Source organism: Anthonomus grandis, chromosome 11 (assembly GCF_022605725.1).
Source record: "Anthonomus grandis grandis chromosome 11, icAntGran1.3, whole genome shotgun sequence".
NCBI lineage: Eukaryota > Metazoa > Arthropoda > Insecta > Coleoptera > Curculionidae > Anthonomus > Anthonomus grandis.
In genome coordinates, this window is record NC_065556.1 from 5,944,685 (window position 1) to 5,972,662 (window position 27,978).

The 27,978-nt window shown below is 32.7% G+C and overlaps 1 protein-coding gene across 1 annotated transcript in view; it reads left to right on the forward strand.

The window, feature by feature from the left end:
* LOC126742453 (uncharacterized) overlaps nucleotides 1-27,978 on the forward strand; it is a 1,408,556-nt gene that overhangs the window by 777,619 nt on the left and 602,959 nt on the right. Inside the window, exon 5 of the mRNA XM_050449100.1 lies at nucleotides 26,353-26,540. Coding sequence (XP_050305057.1) covers nucleotides 26,405-26,540 — 136 coding nt within the window. The 5' untranslated portion in view covers nucleotides 26,353-26,404. The remainder of the gene's footprint in view (nucleotides 1-26,352; nucleotides 26,541-27,978) is intronic.

Here is a 27,978-nt window from a genome sequence, read left to right on the forward strand (position 1 = left end):
GATTACGTGATTTTAATAGTTATTATGACTTCATGTAAAAACGTCATAGTTATTTCCTAAAGTTTTTGTCGCGGTTTTGAGACATCATTTGGTTTTCTGGGCAGGTAATTTTTTTTCTTATGGTTTTTTTCCCTTAGCCTTGATGATTTGAAATCCAAACAGTGGAGAAAGTAATCCAAATCTTCTGTGTGATTAAAACAATAGGCAATATTGTAACAAAATCACATTTATTCATCCCCAAACCTAACATGTCATCTCTCTACTAACACTTCTTAATAAACCTTACATACGGCCAAATTCAAAACGGTACGGTACGGGAAGAGAAGGGGAGAGGTGCAATGAAGAGAACCTATGTCGGTAAGCAAAATGTAAAAGCGGTGCGGTAATTTTTGGCAGTGAACAAACGGATCAGATACAGCCCAGAGAAAATAAAGCATGAAACGGTCGGTATTAATCGGTATGGTAAGCGGTAAATCACGCACAGAAGATGTAAGGGGTCTAATATGGAAAACAAATGCGGGCGCTCGTAACCTTGACCAACTCTGTTTAAAATGTCGGTAGACGCAATCTTAATTATGTAGGTAGAAGATGGCAATGTTGTCAGATTGGAAATAACGGGATAATATCCAATGCAGGGTGCTACCTAGTAACGGTCCGACAAGTAGCCCTCTGCACTTTATTAAGGAGTCCACAGCGTATATCTTAGGGACATCAGGAATAGGAAAAAATGATTTTCCTACCTTCTTACCTACTATACTTACATGCTGGCAACGAATAAGTATACAGAGGCGGAGCGATGTATGGCCTGTGGGAAAAAAGAACCGAGTAATTCTATAGATAAATAAGAGATTTACAGAAAATTTAGTAACTTCGTTACAAGAGTAAATTCGACGAATGAGTTTTAGCTGGCTACAGACTTTTTTAGAAGTTGCTTACTAAGGTTCAGCTTACAAGAGGCGGAATGTAAAATTTAATATACATTCATATTTGGACACCTAAAAATTCGAGAGCTACACAAAATAAGTTTTCTAGCTAACAAAATTTATTTTAACTTAATTAAAACTTATTTTAACTTAATATTAAATATTTCATCAATTTTGCTATTTATCACAGCAAGAATAAACTTTGCTGTTTGCAATATTTCCGGGAAGAACTGTAACTGACTTCTTAAGTGGCAATTTTCTAAATATGTAGAGAGGCTGTCATGTCAACTATTACGTTCAGGGACTAAAATCTTCCAAAATCTAAATAAGGTATAACTTTTTCGTCGAATAGAGATTTCCTGTATGAATTTTAAAATAATCCAAAGGTTTTTCAAAAGTCGTTTAAAAATGCATTTTATAGTTCTACAGCATAATGGTGGTCATATTGAGCAGCTGTTATTATTTATTTAAGTTTAGGTTTTGTCAAGTATTTAATTAAGTTAAATAATTAATACATTATTAAACCCTTTTATAATTTTATATTTTAAATATCTCTTTCACTTTTTAAATATTTTAAATTTGTTTTGTTTTTAAAAAATAAATCTTTTCAAAACAATTATTAATAACCTATGAACTAAGTTCCTAAAAAATTAATTTGACAAATAGACATATATCTGCCTAAACTTGAACAAAAAATTAGCCGTATATTTTTATTTAGTAATTTGCTTTCATAATGGGCTAAAAAAAAATTATAAGAATTATATTATGTCACTAGGGTGAATTTATATATCTAAGATTAATACAAATCAAGCGAAAATTGTTTTCTTTTTTGATGCACTATTGCTAGCTAAGAAAATTAAATTTAAATTGCTTTATAATTCGCAGTGCAGATGAATAATTTTGGAAAAAAAATTATTAATATTACACTGATAATAAAAATTATTGGAAGTGACTACTTTCTCTTATATATACTTTTATATACATGAACCAGTATACAAGTATTCCTTTTTTAAATCTTCTAACGTATTATCAAAAGTTTTATACAATGGAATTTCAAGGTGCCTGTATAAAAAGAAATCTAAACTCTTAAGATCGTGGTGTCTTCGCGACTTATTTAATGAATATTATAAGCTATATTTAAACGGTTTTAGATAAATTTCACTGCAATAAGCAGGGATTCCATCGGGCATGAATCATATTTGATTCCTTAACGCAGTTGGTACCTCTTTAAGCAATCCATTTAGATCTTCCTTAAATTGGCAGAAATAAGACAAGGCGTTAATAATAAAAAATTAACCGAAATACGCCAAACAATTTGATTACTAATATTCGGAGTTCTAGCGATTTTCCTTATACTTAGTTCAAAGTCTATTTTCGGGAGTAACTTTGTTGAAACTACCTTAAGTTTATTTAAGTCAGGGATGACTATAATACCTCTACTTACGAGTTTAATTCATTCCGTAACCTTGCTTGTATGCCAAATTATGCGTAACTTAAGCAAATTTCTCCATTCGAATTAATTAGAATGCTATTAATTCATTTTAGCTCCCAAAACACCACCTCAGTGGTTTTTGAATAAGAAGAAAGTAATTCCAAGCAGAAACATTTATTTATAAATAATAAACTATGCAATTCTATAAAAACATAATAAATGAAATAGTAATTTGTTTACGGAAACGCTTAATTTTCGCTACTGGTCTTCGCTTTTTTCGTCACGCTTTGTTCTTTCCCACTTGCAAACCGTTTAAAACAAATGTTTTTCCAAAAGCTTTGTTTTTTCCTCCCTGTCAGGATATTGCAAAAGTGAGTTAGGGAAGTTTCGTTGAATAAATTTGATGCACGATCAGTTGCAACTATTTTGGGATGATTTTTATCCACGAACTCTATAATTTTCTCCCACATTCCTAAGATCTCCTTTATATCTCTTATAGAGATCACCCCTTCATTTATGGCTTCTCTTCAAAACCAATTTTTCGTTGAACCGCCGTAAACTGCAGCGATTGTAATTCGTGTAACGCCTCAGTTGTTAGCTTCTAAAACTGTTCTTCGACAAGTTCGTTTGCATATCTCTTATCTACCTTCAGACCCATGGATTTTTTCAAAGAAATAATCCTCTCTACCAGGGATACTTTGAGTTACAATCCTTCGAAGCCCCTTTCAGCTATATCCTCAGGTCACAGCTTCTTCCGTGCAGAGGTTATTGAGTCCTCATTGTAATACCCAGCCATAACTGATCAATAATTCTTAGGCATATAACGGTGTTAAAGTTGTCCGTTTGTGTTTTCCGTCACCTCAAAGCAGCGCCAAAAAATGTGTCTGGTGTACAACTTCTTAAAATTAGAACCCACCAGCGGCTGATGATCCATGGGCTGCAGGATAGTGATTTTGGATGACATGTAAAAAACCTTTATAAACTCGAACTGTTTCAGTAAATCATCTTCGAGATTTGGTGGGTGAGCATAAATATTGTCGAAAACGAGAATACCTTAATGGGCAGGTTGTTTTCCTGTAGATGTTTTCTAACAGAAGAGCCAAATCACAGGTTTCTTCTCTTCACAAAGAATTACCTGGTGACCCACGCCTTCGGATTTGCCTTATACATAACATGCAAGTTTTCTTTTAAAATCTGATGTGACTTAAAGTCTATGGGATTTTTTGAATGGCTTGGGTTTTTCGCAGATGCTTGATTTTAGTCGACAGTCGCCACTCGCATTTACGTAAAATGCTAGGGTTAATCTATCCTTCATGGTTTGTGACCAGATATCGTTTTCTCCTCTGCCGTTATGTAAGTCTTATTCGGCATCCTTTTTCAAAAAAAGCCCTGTCTCGTCACAATTACGACTTATTGCGAGATGTACCCTTTGGCTTCTATCTTCAGAAAACGTTTCGACGTAAACCTCAGCTGCCTTAATATTCGAATTTGCTATCTCACTATTCCTGAAGATGGAGTGAATGCCGGTCCTTTTCCTAAATTTTTCAAACCAGCCTTGACTGGGTTTAAACGACTTTTCCGATTCTTCTCCTACATCATCAGTAGTTTCTCCATTTTTTCATAAAGAGAGGTCTGGAATTTAGAACTTATCGAAACGCTCTTACGTAGCAATATACCCTTTATCGACTGATTCTGTTTTAGCACAGTATATATCGTTAATGTGCTACGCCCATACATCCTCGCCAAGTCAATTACTTGCACACCTTGTTTTATGATTTTACACTTTCATTCAATAGAAATCATCTTCTTTTTCGGACCGATGATTATAAAGGTAAATATGATTGTGGTCTGTAAATATACAAAAAGCAATATTAATTAAACTATTTTAACTAAAAATAAACCATCTGACAATAAAAAAAGACTTTCAAAAATAAATTTGATCTCTTAATTTGCTTTTAGTCAATGTACAATCATTTTTATAAAAACCATACGGCATAAAAAGGAGGACATCAAATTTGCTAAAAAAAATGGAATTTAAAAATTTAGGACATTTATGACATACATTCATAAAAAGTTTGTCTTAAAATGAATAGTCACACTTTAAGGAGAATCCTAAATTCATTTCTAACAATAAGAAACTTGCGCTTTATTATTTCACTATCAATACTATATAACAATTAAAATTTTAAATAGGTCCTAAATTAATATTTACATAATGAATAAATAGAGAGCCTAAAGGTATGTAATTAGTTAGCAAACTATATTATTTATATCCCACACATGCCAGTGATGGCTTTACTAACCGAGCGCTGACCGAAACTTTGAAAATTATATTATATATATAATTACTAAATTATTTTTAATTTATGTAACCGAATGTCGATTTAGCTAATTTTAATAAATTGATTTTTGTCTTTAAATTGTTTTTTTTTTCAATATTTTTAAGATTAAAACCCTTCTGTAAGCATATTTTTAAAGTCTAAATAATGTACAAAAAGAAAAAACTATACTTTCTTTTTGTTTGAACTAACAAGGAATTTATTTTTTTTTTAAAGTGAAATAGTCAGTAAGACAAAATATGCTTAATAAGCTAAAGAAATATATTTTTTTTTGTAGAAAAAACATAAAAATAAATAGAATAGAACTATATACCTGAAAAAAAGTATTATGACAAACCAGCAACAAAAATGTTTATAGACTCATAATATAAGAAACGGCCCAGGATAATAGGGACACTGTAACTTGTTGAATTATACGAAACGTATTTAAAATTTATTATAGAATTTTGTAAATTGCTGACGTCATAGTTACTTCTAGAGAGGCTATTTTTTATGGAAAAAAATTTAGATAGAAACCTAAATTTTAATTATTTTTTTTAATATGAAAGAATATATTTGTGAATTATAAAACAACATGCATATCAAAATGGTCTATGAGATAAAGGAATGAAAATCTAAATTAGAAGTTCTATGCTTTTTAACCTTCATGTGACTGGAAAGGTATCCGGGTACCTTTTCAGTTTTCAGATATGAATATCTTTTTAACTCACCTTCGATGAAGCTTGTACTTTTGTGACATTTCTTAATTTGGTTTTTTTAAGTTATTGTTAAAATTTGAAATTATTTTTTTTTTATTTTCAAAGTAAATAGGGTGTAAAAAATTTTCACCCATAGTTGACTGGATGGTTACCCGGGTACCTATACTATGTTTATATTACTTATAAAATTTTTAAGAGTTAAATTCATATGTTTTATTATATATACAGTAATAAGAAGTCATAGAAAACTACAGTGAGGTATACATTAACGCAACATAGCAAACAAACACTTAAAATCACTAAAAAACATTACTTATGAATTACAGTTTTGACAAATAGTTTGAAGTTTGAGCCACTGAATGCTCATTACAAACTGGTTTGGAGCACGATTTACAGGCTTTACGAGTTTTTCTCTGTTTATGGGTTCGATCTCGGCATATTTGGCAACTACCAACCACCTTTACACGTCCAGATGCATCTCATTCACAAACTGCTTGTTCTCTAACTGGATTATCTAAAGGAACAGGCATTCGTCGGTGAAGTACCATTTCTATAGCCTGACGAGTAAAATGATTACCAACAACTTTTGGAATTTGGGATCTTATTTGGATACTTGACAAACACAGCTCATTACCAAGATCTTTTAAAAATCGCCGACGTTGATCAGTAGCTTTGAAAGAAGGTTTAGGTTCCTTGTATATACAATAAGAAGCTAAACTAGCAACGTCAATTATGTAAAAAAAAAATGCAAATGGCCAGCGATTTGTTCTACGTTTGACAGTATATTCACATAGGATTTGGTCCATAGTGTCAACATCGCCTTTAGTTTTGTTATAATATTTGTTAATTTCAGGCTTTGCAACAGAAGTATTGTCTACTTCTCCTGTTGTGTGCATAGTTGATAAAAAAATCACAGTCTTGTTTTTTTTTTGGAACATAAGAGCACAATGTAGCATCTTTGTTGAATGCAAAAATGGTTGAATTTATGGCTCTATCTTTTTGTGCTTGCATATTGCAAGGTAAAAACGTTTTATTTATTCTAAATGTTCCTACTAAAGTCATATTCTAAGAATTTAAAGTACGAGCAAGTTGCAAACTTGTAAAAAAATTGTCTGTTGTGATATTTCTTCCTGATCCCTTATAATGTGCAACTAAGTCCAATACTGTTCTCTCACCAATATTTTCCTGACGTTCACCACCTGGTGGTTTTCCGGTATATAGCTGACCCTTTAGAGGATAGGAATTTATCGTATCACAAGCCCAAAAAAACTTTATTCCATATTTCGCTGGTTTCGAGGGAATGTACTGGGTAAACTTAGTGTGTCCTCTATATGGAAATAATTGTTCATCTACTGTAATACACTTTATTGGCCGATAATTTTTTGCCAAATTTGAATTCAGCATAATCCAGATATCTCAAATTGGAGCTGCTTTATCTGTCTTTGCACGTTCTATACGCGTATTCTGGTCATCAAACCGAATAAATCTTAGAAACATTTTGAAGCGATTACGAGGCATAGCTGTGCGAAACAAAGGGAGCGAATCCATCTTCCACATTTCAGAAATATGTTCTTTATTGAACCTATGTAAACCAGCAGTAATTAGAATTCCGAAAAATGCATCTAGTTCTACATCAGTAAATGGAATAAATACTTTTGAAGAAAATGTTTTTGGCGGCTTAGTTATTGCCAATAACCTTTGGTTAAATTCTTCCGTAACTCTATTCCCTTTTTTATTGCTATATTTTAGAATCAGGATACACATTTCTGGGGATATAATAGTTTTAAAAATGTCTTTGGGCGTATATAAACGACTGGCTGGTGCACCACTTTTTTCACGCAAAATATTTCGACCTACCGTTTGTCGTTGTGGTGTAGGTGAGTCATTCCACTGAGTGCCATGTTTACTAGTCCAATGGAATTGTGAAGCTAAATTTGGATGAACGTCATCATCATCATCAGACTCCGAATCTTTTAGCTCTACAACAGGATCGTTTTCAACATCAGAATCCTCGCCCTCTCCATCTGACAGATGTGGAATATACTCCTCTTCATCAGAAGCAATAAATGGCTCTTCTTCTTCATCACTTAGGTGTTCTAAGGCTTCTTCTAATTCCGAATAGGTCAACCTATTATAATATTCCTATTATTATTTAATTTACCTTCTTTTGTACTCTGTATTAACTTTGACATTTTACCTATTATTTAAAAATAATAAATATATTTGTTTTACCTTGTCTTCCGCCATCTTCCTCTTGCACTATCGCTTCGACTAGGACCGGCCTCACTATCCGACATTTTAACGTATATAAAAAATACTTTAGATTTAACGTAATTCAAACTCTACTCAAGTAGGTACAATGCGTTACTGACGAATATGAATTGATTTTGTGCAAAAACATAAACAGTCCGAGGCGCCAGAGATAGGGAAAAACCCACACAGATGTGCATGTTTATAGTTAAGGGTAGAAATTCACAGAGAAAGCCACGACTCTATATAAAATACATAGTAGGTACCCGGGTACCCACGCCGTCCTTAGAATGTATTTTTTCCCAGTCACATAAGGGTTCAAAAAAATGCTAATAATTTATCAAAAACACAAAAATTTATTGTAGTGTACCACGGAATTATTAATATATGAAAATAAAATATTGAAAACTCAAAATAACAAAATTTAAATAAAAAATTAAAAGAAAAGAAAAAGTAATTGTAAATGCATTGCATTACCCCTGTTGATAATATTAGTTTGGCATCTGTTTTGCATGCTCCTAATTAAATTGTCAATGTCGTTTGACTTAATTTTTTTTATTCAATAATTTATTTGCCCCTTTGTACAAACATTTTTACAATGAAATAAAACATTTTGGCTAAAAAAGAACGAAAGCTAAGCTAAAGAAGAACTATAGCCAGTTTTTAACTGGCCTATAATTCCTGCCTTTATTTATTAGCCTTATTGCCAATTTGTGAGATTGGTAATTTTGGTAATTTTTTACAATTTATCACATTGTCTGGTCATTATCAAAAATGCTATCAGTGAAAAAAACGAATCAGCACGCTACATCCAAGGTTATCGTTCACCAAAGCGCATCGGCCAGTATTTATACAGTATAGAGACTACCCTTAGTGCTGGTATACACGATCCGGTTTCAACGGATGCGGTTGAAACGGGTGCGTTTGTTATGGGATATACGCTATACACACTGCGTTGAAAACGGAGATGCACTAAAAAAATCTTATATTTAATTGCTTTGAGACTTTTATAGAGAGATAATGTCTTCATTGCTAATAATTATTAAAGATCTTGCAGCAGAAGATCTTTTGCGAGAGTCAGTATAACGCAAACATTAAAGGCATCCATAATTTGAAAGTGGTGTAGAAAAAAAAATCGACGAATTTTATACAAATATTTGGCACTATTATATTGATAAGTTTTTCAATTATTATAAAATGTCTAAAAAATCATTTGGCGAATTTTTAACTTTGTTAAAACAAGATATTTAATGTAATAATTTGGGTGAATATTATTAAAAACGCGCGTTACAACCAGAACGTGTATCGCGATACATTTAAGTACGTGTGCTGGCTAGTTACCATCCTGTCGTCTTACGTCCGTTTCTACCGCAACAAGCCGCATTTCTCTTCCGTCGATGCGGTACTAACGCATCGTGTATCGCTTCCTATTTAAACCTACATATGTACTGTCGTACCAATGCGGTACTGCTGCATTTCTACTGCATCCGTTGAAACCGGATCGTGTATACCCGCACTAAGGGTAGTCTCTTGCAACGTTTTAAGTTATTTTAAGTATTGTGTAGTAAACTATGGAACAAATAGAACTATTAAGTGATATGAAAAATCGGTTTACCAATCTATTGTCTAAATTAATTTCAGCAAAAATTCAAAATACATTGATTCTTCGTATGAAAGAAATTAACGTAATTAGATACTGCATCCATACAGAAGAAACATTTGACGCATGGGGAAGTATTCATATTACCATTAGTCATGGTGGTACAAATTGAATGCAGAGAGAAGTACATTCTAAGTTTCAAAACATTACAAGGAAGATGATTTATATATATTTAAACTTATGCATGACCTCTCAGACAAAACATAATATTCTCAAGAAAGAATTGGTAGTAAAGCTAATATTAAGCAAGGAACTGAATTCAGGATGCCAAGTCGATTTAATCTATATGCAGTCGCACGCCAATGGCCGTTATAAATTTATGCTTGTTTATCAAGACCATCATATAATGTTTATTTAACTTCGACCATTTTCAAGTAAAAGAACGGAAGAAGTATCATATGTACTTGTGTATATTTTCACAATATTTGGGGCGCCGAGTGTGCTTCCTAGTGATAATGGCAGAGAATGCGTTAACCATATTATCAGAGAGCCTTGTAGCATGTGGTTTGTGTTGAAAATGGTACATGGCAAACCCAGGCATTCTCAGAGTCAGAGATCTATAGAAAGGGCCAATCAAGACGTAGAGAATCTGCTTAATTCGTGGTTATAAGACAACAATACAAAAAAATGGTTTCAAGGCTTACGTTTTATTTAACTTATAAAGAATAGAGCTCATCACCTTATTATAGGTTGTAGCCCAGATGCAGCCCAATGGGTTTTTTTGTTTTCTTTTAACTTTGTTCGGCACAAAGTTGAAAGTTGGTATAAAAAGCTCTCTACTCCAAGAAGTTCTGACTGCAATTAATTCGGAGGAAGACTTAGGGGGCCTTTTCAAAAATCAAGAGGCTGGGCTATCCACAGAACCCGATATTATATAAAATAGTTGATCTTTGTTGACGTCAACGTCACGTTTGTCCGAGTCAAGTTGCATATCATCTGGCTACGCCCTGAACTGGTTTCCCGAATTGACAAATTACTCATTACCGTTAATATGTATTGGACTTTTTATGCATACTTAGTCATTAAATGTTCTTATGTGCCATTTCACAAAAGACTGCAAGACTGCAAGTTTTTGCTCATTGAATAGTAGTTTTATGTTGTTTGTAGGTATTTAGTTATTTAGTCTTATCATCTTGAGTGTATTAACATAAATATTTCACATTCAATAAAAATAAAAGTAGTTTTAATCATTCTGTCTAAGAATGTCTTGCGTCTCAGATGCTAAGCATCTTTTTATATAGCCCGGGCATTATGAAAAATGATCAATTAATCATATGTTCTACAATTTATACATACATACAGTGTGTGTCAGCGAAATGGAATAAATTAACTAATAAATAGACGGGAGCGTGTTGGAAAAAACGCTCAAACACGTTGATTGGTTTTTATAGTTGCGCATTTTTTTTTCATAAAAACTTTTTATACAGAGAGTATCAGATAACGGTGGCCATACCAACTTGCTTAGTTTAAACATAACATAGACATATTTTGTATGCAATGTCCTATACCTATCTTTGACTGTTTCGAAAATATTAAGGAAAATTAAAAAAATAACATTTATAATAGAAAATTATTTTTTTGCCGAAAATTGTTACAACATATTCAAAAACTTATACATAATACAAATCTAAACAATAATGTCAATGTGAGAGATATTCAAAATATTCGCCACGAACGTCTTGCCAACACCCTACCCGTAAATAGAAATTTCTTCTAACGTTACTCAACATCTCAGGTGTGATCGATCTAATTGCCAGGGTTATTCGTCTTCTTAAGTCAGCTAAGTCAATGGGTTTAGTTTTGTATACAATAGTTTTCACATATCCCCATAAGAAAAAGTCTAATGGCGTCAGATCGGGAGATCGTGCTAGCCATTCCATCGATCCTCGCCTCCCTATCCACCGATCTGGAAATATTTGGTTGAGGTACTGCCTGACATTTATTTGGTAGTGGGGTGGTGCTCCATCTTGTTGAACCCATATCATATTCGCTGGAACTTGTGGAGTTCCTGGATCAAGATACAAGTTGGCCAACGTTGGCACTACATTATTTTAAAGCAATTCTAAATAATTATTGCCATTCAAATTTTAACCTTTTCAGGGTATTGAGTTATCGTCTCTCGTCCAGCGAGAGGCCCTGGACCAATAGCGGCAATTTTGACGATTGGCATGACCGTGAAGAGTAAAGGTGCACTCATAAGAAAATATAACATGTTCTAATTGGATCACATTGCTGTCTAACATTGCCATCATTTGTTCACAAAAATACATTCTCCTGTCAAAATCGTCTTCCGTGAGCTCCTGGGTGGGTATAATTTTATACGGATGCATTTTGTTTTCTTTTAATATTCTAATAACTGATGAATAGCTTATATCGAGTACTGGGGCTGCTTTCCGAGTAGATGTATGTAGGTGTTCCTCAAACTCAAGCATAACTGCCAATTTAGTATCCTCACTTATTGCATTGGCAGCTGCTTTTTTTACCTGCCTAACATGGCCCAGCTCGCAGAATTGCTTTTCTATTTTACTAATTGTCTCTTGGGTTCAAGGCGGCAAATTTGAAAATTTTTCATGAAATAAGCGAGCGACTTCCATGCGTCACTGTATTATCTTCATAGCCAATCATCTGTAGAATTGTTATTGCATTTCTGTTAAATGAACCATTTTTCTGGCTTGTAGTTAATGAAATTCAAACGACTATAGCACTGACGACTACTTCTGTCATGCAACATGAGTCAACATTAAGTCTGGCATTTTAAACCAAAGTAAACAACAATTTTTAGTTTTTTTATTCTCATATCAATAAAAAGGAATACTGAAATAGTTTTTGCTTGCTTTATCATTACCAAGACATAAATGGGCCAGAAGTATTAAATGAGTTGTAGAGAATTTTAAAAAATAAATAATTTTCTTTTCTAAATGTTATTTTTTGAATTTTACTTAATATTTCCGAAACAGTCAAAGATAGGTATAGGATATTGTATACAAAATATGTCTAAAATGATCCGAGAAATCTAAAAATTAATTAACATACAGGGTGTTATGTTTAAACTAAGCAAGTTTGTATTGACCATCGTTATCTGATACACCCTGTATAAAAAGTCTTTATGACAAAAAAATGCGCAACTATAAAAACCAATCGACGTGTTTGAGCTTTTTTTCCAACACGCTCCCATCTATTTATTAGCTAATTTATTCCATTTGGCTGACACACACTGTATATAAAAGAAAGTCGTAGTAATTACACTATTTATAACTCAAGAACGACTGAACCGATTTGGCTGAAAATTGGTGGAGAGATAGCTTAGAACGCGGATACAGACTTAGAATACTTTTTATCCTGATTTACGTCGTTTCCGTGAAGTTACTAAGCGCGGTATAATAAAAACTCATCTGACTTGGAATAACAAAACGCAAATGATAGCTATTGCTAACGTAATTATGTCTAGGGTTAAGTATAATTAAAATTTGACAATTATAAAAATCGCAACTAAACGTAATTTTAACTATGGTTAGGCAGAGAATTTTACAATATAAATTTTATCATAAATAAAAGATCATCAGTAATTTGTATTATATTGGATTCATCACTAAAAATGCCGCGATTTACAGTATTCAAGTTACTAAGGAAAGCAAATTGTATAAATAATAAATAGTAGTGGGCCCAATATGCTACCTTGCGGCACCCCACTAAAAACTGAAAGACAACTTGAATAATTTCTATAAACTTTTACGATGTGAGCTCTGTTCCTTAAAAATAACTTTATTATATCTATTATATTATTTTAAAACCCTATGTAATGTAACAAGGCTTTCAATTTTTAATGTCTTATAATACCAGAGCCGTCAATGCCGAAAAATGCCGAAAAACGTCGTCAATAAATTATCAGGCAAGTTAAAGTTATTTGTTGGAGCTATAGGTTTATTGGCTAAATTAATGTATTATTTTAAATGTTAAGACGAATATATCAAATAATTTTAAAACAATTTCTTATTTAAATTTTTTCCATATCTTTAACTTTTTACCCAAGTCGATAATTAAGAGCAGGTATAAGTAACTTAGTATAACTTTTTCCCTTGCCAGATCATAGGCGAAGAATATTTAGCAGGAAGTGAGTTATTAAATCTAACATCCTACAGTAGCTCTATATTCTTGTCAGAAGGTATTAGATGACTTACTAGGGATAGTATAGGCGGCGGCTGTAAGAGAGTTATAAATCCTTACATCTTTATTAGAATATTAACACGTTGAGTGCCACAATGGTAGCAAAAAATGTTTGTCTTCTGGTCAAAAATTTTTTTTTTGTTAATTTGTTTAAAAAATGCATATTTACACATAAAATAAAGAAAAAATTTAGAAAAAAATAATAGATGAACTCAAAACGTGGATTTAAAAATATACCTACATTGGATACACGTGGCCATTATATTAGTTTTGTTTATTGTAACCGCATGTATCCAACCCAGATACATACACTTGCCGACGGTTGTTTGTTGTGCCTGTCATCTGTCAGTTCTTGGAAACTGTAAACAATCATTGCTCTTAACACGTGCGCATGATTACTTTAGTACTTTAATTGCAGTAGTTTTATTATCATCGCCGATAGTGGTTTGCTGTGTGTGTTATTTTTCAAAATGGCGTACGAAGAAAAACAAGCTAAATTAGAGAAAATGATGCAGGAAATTCTCTCTGAAGATGAAGATTCTGTATTCGGTGACGTTTATTTATCAGACAAGTATCAACCCGAAAGCGGAAACGAAAGCAGTGACTCATCTACTTTATCTATTACACCTAAGCGACGTAAAAAAAATGCAATCCCTCAACAACCAATTTATGGTAAGTGTTATATCGCTTTAATTAATTAATTCTTATTTATAATTGTAAGATAGAGGAAGTTGTTTAATAGGGGTTCAATAAAACAAAATCGCAATAACATTAATTTTAATGAATTATTATAAACTAAAAATTCTTTCTATGTTACACTTTGTAATTTGTAATAATGACTTTTATTTTTACGGTCCTCAACCCAGTACAAGCAAAGGTGTAGCCACTAACGTGGGTTTGGAAACTCAGCAATCCAGTCCAGATCGTACACGTACCTTGATGTCTTCAGATGACGAAGCAACCTCCAATTTTCCCACGCATAATAATGGTACCACCCAGATTTCACCAACGAAAGAAACTTTCGATTACACACCACCTCAAATTCAGCAGACGATGAAGATATTAAAGCTTCTGATAACCAACCATCCTGGAATCCAGTTACAGGAATGAATTTAAAAAAAAAATCGTTTATGGAGAATGATCTTGGCGTAAAACCGGAATTTCATGACCAGTTTTTTGATAAAAATCCATATAATTTTTATAAACTTATGGTACCTGCTAAAGTTATAAATCATATAGTCGTTGAAACCAATCGTTATGCAGCACAATCTAAAAACAAAAATATGAAACGAAAGTCCAGAATACAGAAATGGGTAGACACCAATGCGGAAGAAATTGAAAGGTTCCTTGGTATAATTATGTGGATGGGACTATTTTAGCTGCCAAGTATCCAAGCATATTGGCAGACATCTTTTTGGTACTTCAATAAAGTCAGATCTTTTATGAGCAGAACCAAATTCCAGCTTCTGCTAAAAATGCTTCATTTTAACGATAATGAAGGTGTTGTTCAAAATCGTCTTCATAAAATAGACCCACTTCTCAAAAAACTAATAACCAGTTTTTAAGCACCTATTATACCTGATAATGAGGTATGTATTGACGAGACTCTCGTCCCCTTTAGAGGACGTCTCTCTTTCCGACAGTACATAAAAAACAAGAAACATAAATTCGGCATAAAGCTGTTCAAATTGTGTGTCTCCAAGGGATATACCTATAACCTCAGTGTATATTGCGGTGCTGAAAAAAAAAGGGGATGCCTGTGTCTACTGCAGTTGTAATATCTCTTATGAATAACTTACTTGGTAAAGGACGAACTTTATATCCAGACAGTTACTACACCAGTGTCGGGTTAGCTCATTGACTGACAAAACGAAAAACTCACTAGTTGGAACGCTGTGTGCATACCGAAAACTGAACCCAAAAGATGTAGTCAGTAAAACACTTCTAAAGAACGAAGTTGTTGCAGCCGAAAGTGACACTGGTGTAGTAGTTCTGAAATAGAAAGATAAACGTGACGTCTTAGTTCTGAGTACTAAACATACAGACAAACAAGTAACTGTTAGACAAAAAGGTGGCGAAGTTCAAAAACCTGAAATTATAGCCGACTATAATAAATGTAAGGCGTTTATTGACCTATCTGACCAGATGAAGTCATATGGAACATCATTGAGGCAAGGAGTAAAGTGGTACAGAAAATTAGCTATAGAGTTACTAGCGGGAACTGTAGTCGTAAATGCCTACATTTTATACCAAGAAGTTGCCAACGAAAAGTTGTCAATAATAAAATTTAAAGAAATTCTTGTAGGAGAAATGCTTCGCATTCCACCTGTTGATGCGGATGCTCGAGGTCCCGATAATCAGGTGAAACATATTTTGGTAGAAAGTCAAGGTGCTGAACGAAAAAGAGGTCGATGTGTCCACTGTTACAAAAAAAAAATCTAAAGAGGTTGGGAGTAAATTAGCGGCTAAACAAGCGGCTCAAAGTAAATTTAGGTGTGAAGTTTGTGAGAAATTTTATTGTTTATTTTGTTTTTTTGAAACTCACACTTGCCTTAAGTGAATAAGCCACATTTTTTGTTTCAACTTGTTTTGTTTTATTAGGTTTAATTTCATGTTTAGTTTAATTCATATTTAATAAATTTATCTGAATAAACCACATCTTTCTATGTATTTATTTTTGCATGCATTTATTTCAAAATTCCTCTGCAAAACAAAGAGCAAAAATAGATTTCGTAGGCCAAACTGTTTTTGGGTACCCCAGGCCACCATATAAAAGCTCTGATATCAATACATGCAAACCGTGCATCCAATGCGGATGCAGGGGGCCAGAAATACAAAAACCAGTTTGTATCCATTGTGGATCCATGCGGCCACTCAATCATCATGATATATGCATCCATGTTGGATACATGTGGCACTCAACGTGTTAAAGGCGGACCTGTGTTTACATTAAAGAAAGGCAGCCCCTAGTTCTAAACATCCTGTAAAACCGTTATATAATATAATTCAGCTTATAATAGTGTATGTAATAAAATTGACTCGTAAAAATATTTCAAAAACTGAAAATGAAAATAAGAAGAAAATGTATTTAACAAAAGAAACATTATTTATAGCATATAAAGTTACGTTTTTTAAACATTTAAGCAGTTTTTTTGTTAACGATTCTCACAAATAACTATAATAATTAAATGGCTTTAAATAATATATTAATGCAAAATGCATAGAGCTTACTGATCAAAAATAAACTTAATTTTATATTTTATTTGGTTCGAGCTATTTATGTTATATATTATTTATACAGGATTAACATATATGCAAAAAGCCATATGCCCTATATTAAAATGCAAATTATTGGGCAAGTGGGATTAATATTTAAAATGGCAAACTATTATACTATTATTTTATGGTAATATAAAATATTGACTGTTTAATTTATTTATTTAATTGCCATAATAAATTATACAAATTTTAATTAAAAACCGATAAAGTTTATAATTCATTTTATATATTTTATGCTTAAATATGGCCTATTTTAAATTTTTCTTGTCTAAATTAATTATTGAAAGCTACTTATAAGAAAAAATCATACCTATATATTATCTTTATAAAATTTTCTGGCAGAATAATGATTAAAAATTAATAAAAACTACTTTTTCTGGTAATTATTGACCTTTTTTACGAAAGCATTGAGCCACTAAAAATATGGCATTTTTTGAAAATATCCAGCTGCTATATTATTTAACCTTCATTTTAGACCTAAAACTAAGTTGAATATATTTTTTATTCGCTAAAAACATTATTGCCTGTATCTAGATTTAATAATAACAGCAAGGTTTAAAGAATAGAAAATTAATTTAAGAAAGCTATTCTTTTGGAAAACAACTTTATTATTTGCCTTGCAAATTCCTTGTAAATAAAATTTTCATGACCTTTACGTTAGCAATAATAAATTCTTAAAGAGGTCAGACCAAAAAAAATTATTTTAATTAATAACTTTTGTAATAAAATTAATATAAGAAAGACCCAAAAAATGTATTTTTCTAAAAAAAGTCAATTTTTCCAGGAAATTGGAGATGCCACTCTAAAGAAAAGTCTGGCAGAAGCAATGATTTTAACCCAAGCGTGGGAATATTTTTATCTTGTGACAGGTGACCGAAACTAGGATGGTTTTTTTGTTGGATTATTAATGATACTGCAATGCAAAGTCAGCGCGAAAAGTAGCATCTAATCAGAAAATCTTTGGGATCTCAGAGTATGTGCATCTCAGTTAGTAAAATGGGGTTTTCTGGTCCGAAAAATTTAAAAGTGTTGACATCTTCAAAAAATTGTTTTTTAACACTTTAAAGCAACTTTTCTTTAAACAGTCTGCCTTGTAGTCAAATTTCAAATTGACATTTCTTATTTTCTCCTTTTAATAATTTAAAGTTATGAGAAAATTTATTCTATCTTTGAAAATATTTGACAATTTTTTAGAATATCCTCACTGAGAACTCATAAAGGTTCTATCTGACCAAAAGTCGTGAAGCGTCTACACTTGTTTATAATTAAGAATGTGTATTCTATTATTACACAAGCACCATGTATAATTAATAAAATTAGTAACACTGCTTGTTCCTTAAATTGCATTACTAAACACAGCTACATACAGGGAGATAATTTGGAAACTTACGATAGTTATATCCTCCTGGGACCCGGACATGTTTTTGTTAAGTTAGGGTTGTGAGGCTTTGAAATATAATGAAAAATACATAAATAAACATTGTTTACTGATAACTTTTTTTATTTTCTTTTCTTACTTTGACAGATACATGACGTCCATTTAAATGGACATTAGGTCTTAACCTAAACAAAAATTCCTAATATAGAGTTTTTTTTTCAATAAGATTTCAATCTAAACCTATCAAAACGCAGAAAATAAATGTAAACTTAAATTTATTTGCTATGGAACTCCATGAAACAGTTTCTGTTGCCAGTAATGCACAAAAATGTGTTGCATGTATTACAAAAAAACTTGGGTTTTTTGGCACAAGAGTCATTTTTACATCTAACCGAATTTTTTAAGTCTGTGGCAATTTCTGGAAAGTGTTGTTTCCGTTTTCTTTCGGTGCCTAATGACGATGACGGTGAATCGACAAAGATATTTCCCTCAGCATTTCTTCTAGTACCTACACCACGGATGTTTTCTTGGGATTCACTTTGTGGGTTGGGTGTATTTGTCAAAAGTTGAATGGCAATTTCGATTTTAAAATCTAAATATTGTTGAATTTTGCGTGGAGGAAATTTAAATATTTTTTTATCTCTTCGATAAAAAAACCATGAGTTAGCCATTGCTAGATCAAAGAAATGGAAAATGACCCTTACAGTCCATTTTTTGATCTGACTCGAATTCTATAATAGCTAATCATTCGGTCTATCAAGTCTATTCCTCCCATACAATCGTTGTATTTAGCAGCAACGTAAGGTCTTTTAATCTGAATGTATTTAGAGTCTTTCTTAGACCACCTTTTACACCGCTAGGTTGAATTCCTAGAGCAGTAGATGTCAAAAGTACAGATTTCAGATCATACCATTGTACAACTACTATTTGGCCATCTTGTCTTACAATTTGTTCCGAGCTGCCTCTACCTATCTTGGCCATCATTTTTTCCGAAGTTAAATTTGCTGCCGCTGGTACACGAGATTTCATAATGGTTCCAGGACAATAGTTCTCTTGTTGACGAAGATATTCGATAAGTGGTATTGTCGTGAAATATCTATCGCAGTACACATGACTTCCAGGAAATAATGGCCTTCCAAGGCGAACAATAGCAGAAGGTCCAACACCAAGTCGTTTTACAGAATCATCTGGAAAAGTATCTTTTCCTTGATATAATTCAAAGTCTACGACAAGACCGGCTTAAAGTCAGGGGCAGCAACAACAAAATTTTTCATGCCCTCTGGCTTTGGCTTTCCTCTAACGAACTGCTTCATTTTACAAGACCCTGTAAATGGGATCATCTGTTCATCTACAGCAACCACTTTCTCTCTAGGTAGCTGCAAACACCCCTGCCATACTGCTTTTAGAATAGGACGTACTTTCCAAAATTTGTCAGACCTGCGTACCTCTTCAGCGATGCTGCCATCAATGACGATTTTAAGGTTATTTCTTATAGCAAAAAATCAATCTCGAGTCATTGTATCTGCAATAGCTGAAACTTTTGTGGTTTTTGCCCAGTAAATTCTGATTTTGGGATATTTTAGACAGGATGTCAAACAAACTATTCCAAAAAAATGTTTAATCTCATTAAGAGTCAATTTAAGAGATACTCCTTTAAGTTCAACGTACCTTGCATTTGTGCAATCACACACTTTTTGGAATAATTCATCTTCAAAGTATATGGCTAAATATAATTTTGCAGTCCAATCATACCGGAGCTCTGCGCTGCATTCACTAGAGGGGCCTTCAAAATTTGCAGGTGCAAAAGTATCATCTCTTCTCCAAGACTTTCGCTTTAAAGTATCCGCAGATTGCTTGGCCATTTTTAGTATTTTCTTTTAGTATTTTTTTAGTATTTGCTCCAATTTTTCGTCATCTTCCCCTGGCCGAAGCACTCTTTGATTGCCAAAAATTTCTAAAATAAATTTTATGAGTTAATTTAAAATGTGCATGAGATAGACCCAATGTCCATTTAAATGGACGCGAATAACTTAGGGTAATACAAAACTTATTAATTTTTTTTTATTGTTATTTAAATTTGTCTATTAGACATTTGCAAATAAAAACTTTTACAAAAATCCCATTCCAAAGATTCCCAGCACATGTGCACAATTAAAGTCGATCGAATCGGACTGGGCGGCAGCACCGAAGTGTCCAATAGGTAGTGGATGCAAGGTCTAAGCTGCTTAAATAATAAATTAACGAAACTGGAAACATAAAACTGGCATGTCCATAAACGGACGCTAGGTCCCAGGAGGATATTTTAGGAGCCAAGAAAAAAAGGAATCGCCGAAAACAATTTCTGCAATACTGAACCAAGTCCATATAGGCTGTTTAATCTTAATTATATTATAGTGTGCAAGATTATGCCAGCTTACCGCCTTACCCAGAATGATCAAGAAATTATATGCTTCCTGTTTCTGGAACAATTTTTTGATTTAAAGTAACAAAAAATTAAGTATAATAAATAATATAAAATTCATTAGTATTTTAAGCTTACTTAATAATAAATCACCATAAACCAGTTTTGTTTTTTTTTTTGACTTGTCATTCCCTGTCTGTTTTACTAGAATTTGAAATAATCCCATAAAGGGGATTTACACAGATTTGAAGAACTACTTGCAATATAACGATCTTTATGTCTGTGTATCTTATGATCTGTATGGTTGTACATACAGACAACAAGCCCTATAATATACCAGCAGTATAAAAATCAAAGAATGATCTACCGTAAAAACATTGTCATTTACCCTACTTCTTTAAATGAAAATGAAATAGCTGACTCTAAGAATAAAATTAAAACTGCTTGGAGCATTTTAAATATACAAGCAAATAAAAATAATGAGTGCCAATTTCAACTTAAAAGGGAATAACGGCTAAATCTTATGCCATACAAATTTTGCAGCTGGTTTGGATCAAATTCTTGTGATAATTCTCAAGCATATAGCTTATTTTATTTGTAAATCATTAGCTTTTATTATTAATAAATGCTGCAGCTTAGAAAAATTTTCAACTCGGCTTAAAAATGCAAAACTAGCTCCGATGTATAAAAATGGTGATTCCACTAATCCAACAACTACCGACCCATGTCTCTATTGTCTTCAATATCGAGTCTTTGGAATATCTGTATACAACCGTATTTTAAACTTTCTTAATCATTATAACATACCAGTTAGTTAATAATTTGGCTTCAGTCCAAATCTGTTTACTAAGCTTGTAATATTTAAAACACTTTCTTTTACAATAGACAACCTAGATAACAACAATGTAGTTACATAAATTTTCTTTGATCTCTCCAAGACCTTCGACAGTGCCTTTCGATACTGCCGGCCACAGCATTTTTTATAAGAAGCTGGAGAGTTAACCTGAGTGTTACCTGTTTTTTTCTTATAGAGTCCTATTTGGGGAATAGATCTCAAACAGTGTATATACGTAAGAATGGTGTTGAACATTTTTCTGATGTATAGCAGAGTGTGCTTCAGGGCTTCATATTTGGGAGGATTTTGTTTCTGCTGTATGTGAATGACCTTCCCAAGAGGGTAACTTCGGGTCATGTTTGCCAGTATGCCGATGATACCTCGGTTTTAACTATTGTGGTATCTTCAGTGATGCTCTCGGACTGTTGTTCGTGTGCAGCGAAGCAGATGTCTTTGTGATACGTTGATTGCTCTTTACTGCCAAATGGAACCAATGCTGACTTAATCAGATTCGGCAAGACATACTTAGGGGAGTCACTTCTCGATTGGCTTAATGGATATTCCATGCGCATTAGGCATAGTTAAGTTTTATGGCATGAACTTGGACTCTTTGTTTACATGGAAATACTATATACAATCCTTCCTACAACACTGAATAGCACTTAAATTATCTACTTTGGCCGCATTTAATCCATTATTAATTATGGTATAATTACATGGGGCTCATCTGGGGAAGGCGATATTACCTGTAATATGATAATAAGAAAAAAATAAAATATTATCTAAAATGTTTTTACTTACCATTTTACCCCCGGTCACCATAACGTCTTTATAGTCCGAAATTGAAATTCTTCGCTTATGATACCTTACTTAAAAGCTCTTAGAAAATGATTTTTGACTATAACTTACAAAACTATACATTTAATGTAGCTTTTTCTTTATTAAATAAAAAAATAACTTAATATAAGTTCAAAGAGATTTGCACTGTGTTTTTAAGATTTTAGACTAGTAGACTAATAGTATTTAGAGATCGACTTGAAAGCTTAGTGCTACTAGCTGTAGCATCTCTGGATGTCAGAATTGGTATGTTCTTACACATCCTGAGAGCAATCGTCATATAACCTTGTCCTAAATGAACATTACGCCACTCTCCACTATCTTTCATCTAGACGAAGAGTTCCGGTACCCCAAGAAGAATATTTAGAGGTGCCGCAGGTGTTGTTCTTACCACTAATTCCCAAACAGGTCAGTCTTTGCATTTTAATTAAGTTTTGGGCTTTGGTGACCTTCAATAGCCCTGGCCACCATACCACGGATCCGTATGAGACCTTCGGTCGTATGACTGCAGTTTAAAGACTATAACCTATGTACCTATTGTTTGCTGTAATTACCATATTATAGCTGTTGTCTTATTTACTACCTGCTCTACGTGAGTTTTGAGTTGAGTATTTAAGCTGCTGCCCCAAAGTTAGGCGAGTCTGATACATAGTGTGAGGTTTAAAGCCAGCCCAAATTCGTCCCTAATTTCGCCTTTTAGTGAAGAGAATCAACTCGGTCTTTTCTGAGTTGGCTAACAGTCTCCCTGTCTCCTAACATCACTGTTCCACTAACGCGCTTGCATCCGCTCACAGACTGTGTTCATGCATTTACCCGTGATTATCACTAGTCTACCGCGTATACCTTTATCTATATAAGATTCTATAATCTCTTAAGTCCTAGCTTCCTAAGGAGCCTGTCCATCACCAGACACCAAAGGTGTAGCAAAAGGCAACGGCCTTGTGGGCAGCCGCTCTTCACCCTGGTCTTGACACGATAGTTTCTTAATCTAGCACTAATCTTCCAGTCTTCCAGCGCCGTTTTGACCTATCTGACAAGCTGAGCCGGAATACTCCTGGCTAAAGGGGCGTGACATAGCATCTCCTTATAAAATCGCCTAATCAAATGCTTCTTCCACGTTAAAGAAAAGAGCAAGTGCCAATTATTATTCTCTATAGCGTTTTCAGCCTTGCTCACAAGCTATAATCTATAAGCCTTTTTATAGTATTTATTAGAAATGATGGCAGGCCTATTATCCTAAAGGACTTTGAATGGCGGTAGACTTCCTTGTCCGGTTTCGAAATAAAGACCACATTTATCGTCCTCGATATTAATCGAACATGCCCCATTGCAATACTGGCCTCAAAAACATTCTTTAAGTAAGGGAGTATAATCTCGAGGTCTACCTGCAATATCATGGGTATGATTCCATTAGGTCCCGCAGCCTTATATGGACTAAATTCACCCGCTCCATAGTTCACCTTTATTTAGGCATACTATCTCGGTTTTCCTGTTAGAGCCCAGTAGCTCCAGAGACGATTCCATCTTTCCACAGAACTTGCAGTAATCTTTTTCACAGCGTTGGGCTTCGTTTTTGAATTTCCTGTTAGGTATACAGCCCAGTTCCCTTGAGTTTCCCCATTGAGAGCGCGGTGGTGCGACCTTCTTACGACCTTTTTATAACGGTCCAGAGTGTCATTCCACCAGAGAAATCTCTTGTTGCTTACTCTCTTGGGAAGACATGCTGCCTCGTAAGAATTGATAATTTTAATGTTTAGCCGTACTACCTCTGTATCTAGTTCCTCTTTGGAGAAGATGGCTCCACGTAAAGTACCCGTGAACTGGACAAGTAGCTCTTTAAATTTGGTACAGTCGGTAGCCCTCGGTTTTTCTTCAGAAGCGCTTCCTCCGAACCGATTTCGTGTCGGATCATTTTATAATCGGACAACTGTGATATATCTGTATATATACCAGCGTTATATCGATAACCTCTTGTCTAATTCGATTGACAAAAGTCGGTTTCGCTTTTACGTTGGCTACCTTAAGGTTTTCCGATACTACATATTCCAATAATGCCGTACACCTCGTGTTAGTGTATTAACCTTTTTAGTTCTTCCATCAGGGAAAGTTGTGCATTATCATACGGAAGATATAGACTACGTATAATTAATTTATATTTTGCGCCGCTTACCGTGCAAGTAATAAGAAATTTCTGATATTTAAACATATGTGCCTCAACAATCGTCTGGAAATGCACAAAAAATTACGTGTACGTTAATTTTCTTAAATTATAAAAATATTATTTTCAGTTTAGCATTTAAATACATTTTTTCTTGTAGACCGAATGGTAACCTACATTTTCAAAAAATATGCGCTTTTTATTTTCATAAAAAAATCTCTTTCGCTATTATATTAAAAGACTGTAAAAGCTACCGACGACATTTACTATAATAGGAGATTAGTTAAATCCCGAAATGAAAACACAAAAAATAAAGCTTCTTCTTCTAGCACAATATCTGCTTTAACCTTAAGCAATTACTTTGGGAATGTCATAAAAAACTTAATATATCAAAGATCTTTCCCATGATCCACTACAAATGAGACTTTACGCAAGTTTTTCCTTAATGCTTTTAGTAAAAACAGAGTTCCGCAGTACGATTAAAGACATTAGTAACAAATTTTCTATTGCTATATTCAAGTTTCTAAGTGACGTCAAAATGTAATTGTCCCCACATTACCAAAGATCATTAAAAGATGAGTTTAAAAAATAAAGAAAATTTTAATTTATAAGTGGAGAATGCATAAATGATGTTTTAATGATACATGCTTTAGCATAAACAAACAATATTCCACAGCAACATTTTCTTTAATTTCTCAAAAGTTTTCACTTTTATTAACAATTTAAAGAACTATAGATATAGAGAATATTTAAGCGAGCTGGTAGTAATGGATTGTGGAGTTTCAATCAAAGCTCGAATTTTAAGTTCTATTTTGTTTTTTATGTTTATTAATGAGATCTAGTATTAATATTAGCGGTAAAATTATTTATTCGCAAAACAATTTAAATTTACATAGAACAGCCTGAAAATTACTCTTCCTCATAGGACCGGATCTTATAAAGCAATACATATTTATGATATTTATCAAATCGGTGTGTGCAAATTCCCTGCACTTTAACAATTTAAAGTTTTGTGCGTTGCAATATTTTGTACTTTACAACTCTACTCTTGACTTCGTTGACTCTATTTAACTTTTAGGGCTAAAGAAATTAATTTCTTCTTGTTTTGCGCTAAGATCATTCTCTAAGGAGCTGAACTTGTCAGATGTTCATCTATTATGCCCTTTTTAAATCACATCTTCGAGACGCCATTTCTCTTTGTGATTTAAAATTTAAAAGACATTCCTCTGTCAATTAACAGTTCTTCTAATGCTGCATCATTCAGAAAATTGATAAAATGGTGGGTAATTAATATGTATACATCATTTGGAAGTAAGTTTCTCTTTTTTTAATATTTTTTTTTGTTAATATTTATTAATTAAAACTTTTTTCAAAATACTTTATATTTAGTATCTTTTTTGTGACTGATTCATGGGTCTCGTATATATGGTGCTTATGTAGAAGAGTGATTAAATCAAACGACTTCACTCATTTTATATATGTTTTCTATATTATTTTTTATGTAAAAATAAAGACATGTTATTACTATTATTATATCCTAAGTTGTTTCCAAATGACTTTTTTATAGGGTTGTATTAAAGAGACGATTTACAGTTACTACGATAGTAGGCCAACAATTTAAATAAATTAAGCCAAAAACTTATTAAATTTAATAATTTTTTAAATTTAAAAAATTATTAACTTTAATAAATTCAATTTTATTTAATAATATTTGTATCTGTTTATTATTCGGTAGAGTTAAAATTTTTTTATTTTAGAGAATTATTTTAAATATTAGGGTAACGCTTTAATGCTGTATGGAAGTTTAAGCATTCTCTACTTTTACGTAATATTTCTTTAAAAAAATGAGACCATGACTCACAGTTAACTCACACTATTATTGCATAAAATAACATTATATTTAATTAAAAACAAAGACAAAATATATTAATTATTATTACATATGCATGATAAATTTAAAAAAAGTATATTATTAACATCACCTTCAAATTGTTTCAGGTTTTCTAAGTATGCAGATCCATTAAAACCGTAACTTGCAATAACCGTTAAAATGTGGAAACAAGTTTGCTTAACTTGGATCATAGCGCTGCACCTACAAATAACTCCTAATGAAGCTGCAAGAAAAGGAGCTTGCGGTGGAACTTACGTGGCTGCTCGAGGCATTCTTGCTACGCCAAACTTTCCAGGTAAGTGTGCCTTTTTGCCTTTTAAGTTAAGTAAAACATGGTAAACCTAAAAAGGCCCAGATACATTAAGAAGTCATATAATGCTTCTAAGTAGAATATTTAGCTAATATAATTTTAAAATCCAAATATATTTATTAAGTTACGCTTTACCAGTTTCCTTAGTTGTACTTTTCCATTCAACGCCATTCAATCTTACTCCGATAAATGTGGCTTTTCTTTTTACATTCGTATTTACTTAGGTTTTCTATCATGATTTCCTTAATTCTAATTAACTTATGTAAATTGGAGATACTCAAGTCGAAAATCTTAAATTGTATTTTGTCTTTTTAAATGTATTGACTTTTCTCTTGAACACGTGTCTTTACCTTTATATTATACACTTAAAAAGTTATCTTTTAACTATATTAAGTAATTAAGTAATTAGAACCTCCAGGCATGTGTTAATTGCTCTCAGAATAGAGATATATCGCATGAGGTAGTTGATAAACAGCAGCAAAGTTGAATTAGCAAAACTGAGGGAAGCCGATTCAATCGCCTTGGGAACTTACGTGACTTCATTAACTAATTACTTTTAGCTTTATGCTTAAGCACTATATAACTAAAGTGGTTTATAGGCTTGCAAGTTTAACATAAATAGGATTCCAACCTTTTTAATTGTAAAACATTCGTATCCATTTAAGTTATGCATAAAATAATTTAACAGTTATTTATCAAAAATCTTCTATAGGTACTAAACAAGAGTATACTTTTAGTAATACCGTTAGAAAGCTAAGAAAATTATAAGTAATTTTGTTAAAGCTTCATGGGTATGGCGGTCTTCACTCTGAACAAAGTAGAAATGTATTCGTACAAATTGCTATAAAAGTTGTAAATGACTTTAGTAAATTGAAAGACATATGAAAGAAAATTTTAGGTACCTCACTCACAATATCTTTGTTTGATAAAGATTTTTTCAGTTTTCTTTCAGAGTTCTTGCATATTATTTTAAAAAGTTTTCAACCCCATCTTTCTGTTTTACAGCCTAAGTAATCAGGATATGTATAGTGCCATCTATATATGACTGTAATGTTTATTAGCTGCATAAACTCTCTACTCCGAAAATAGTTAGAAATTATTATACATTTCACATCGTGTGTGTGCGTGTGTGTTTAGTACTTAGTATTTGTGTCATTAGTACAAGAATCAATATCACATAAATGATTAACTATTAATTCCCCCGAAACTCTACGATGTCAAGTATCAGCTATATTATTTTTTTAAATTATTGAAATTGGAATTCGGGTAAAAGCTATATTATCACATTTTGACACAAGGTTAAAATATTTAGATTTTCTTAAGGTTTGTGTACAATTTACTTTACATAGCGTTTGTCAAACTTGGAGTTTAAAATAAAGATATTGTTGATTGCTTTAGCGACAAATATTGTCGATATAGAATT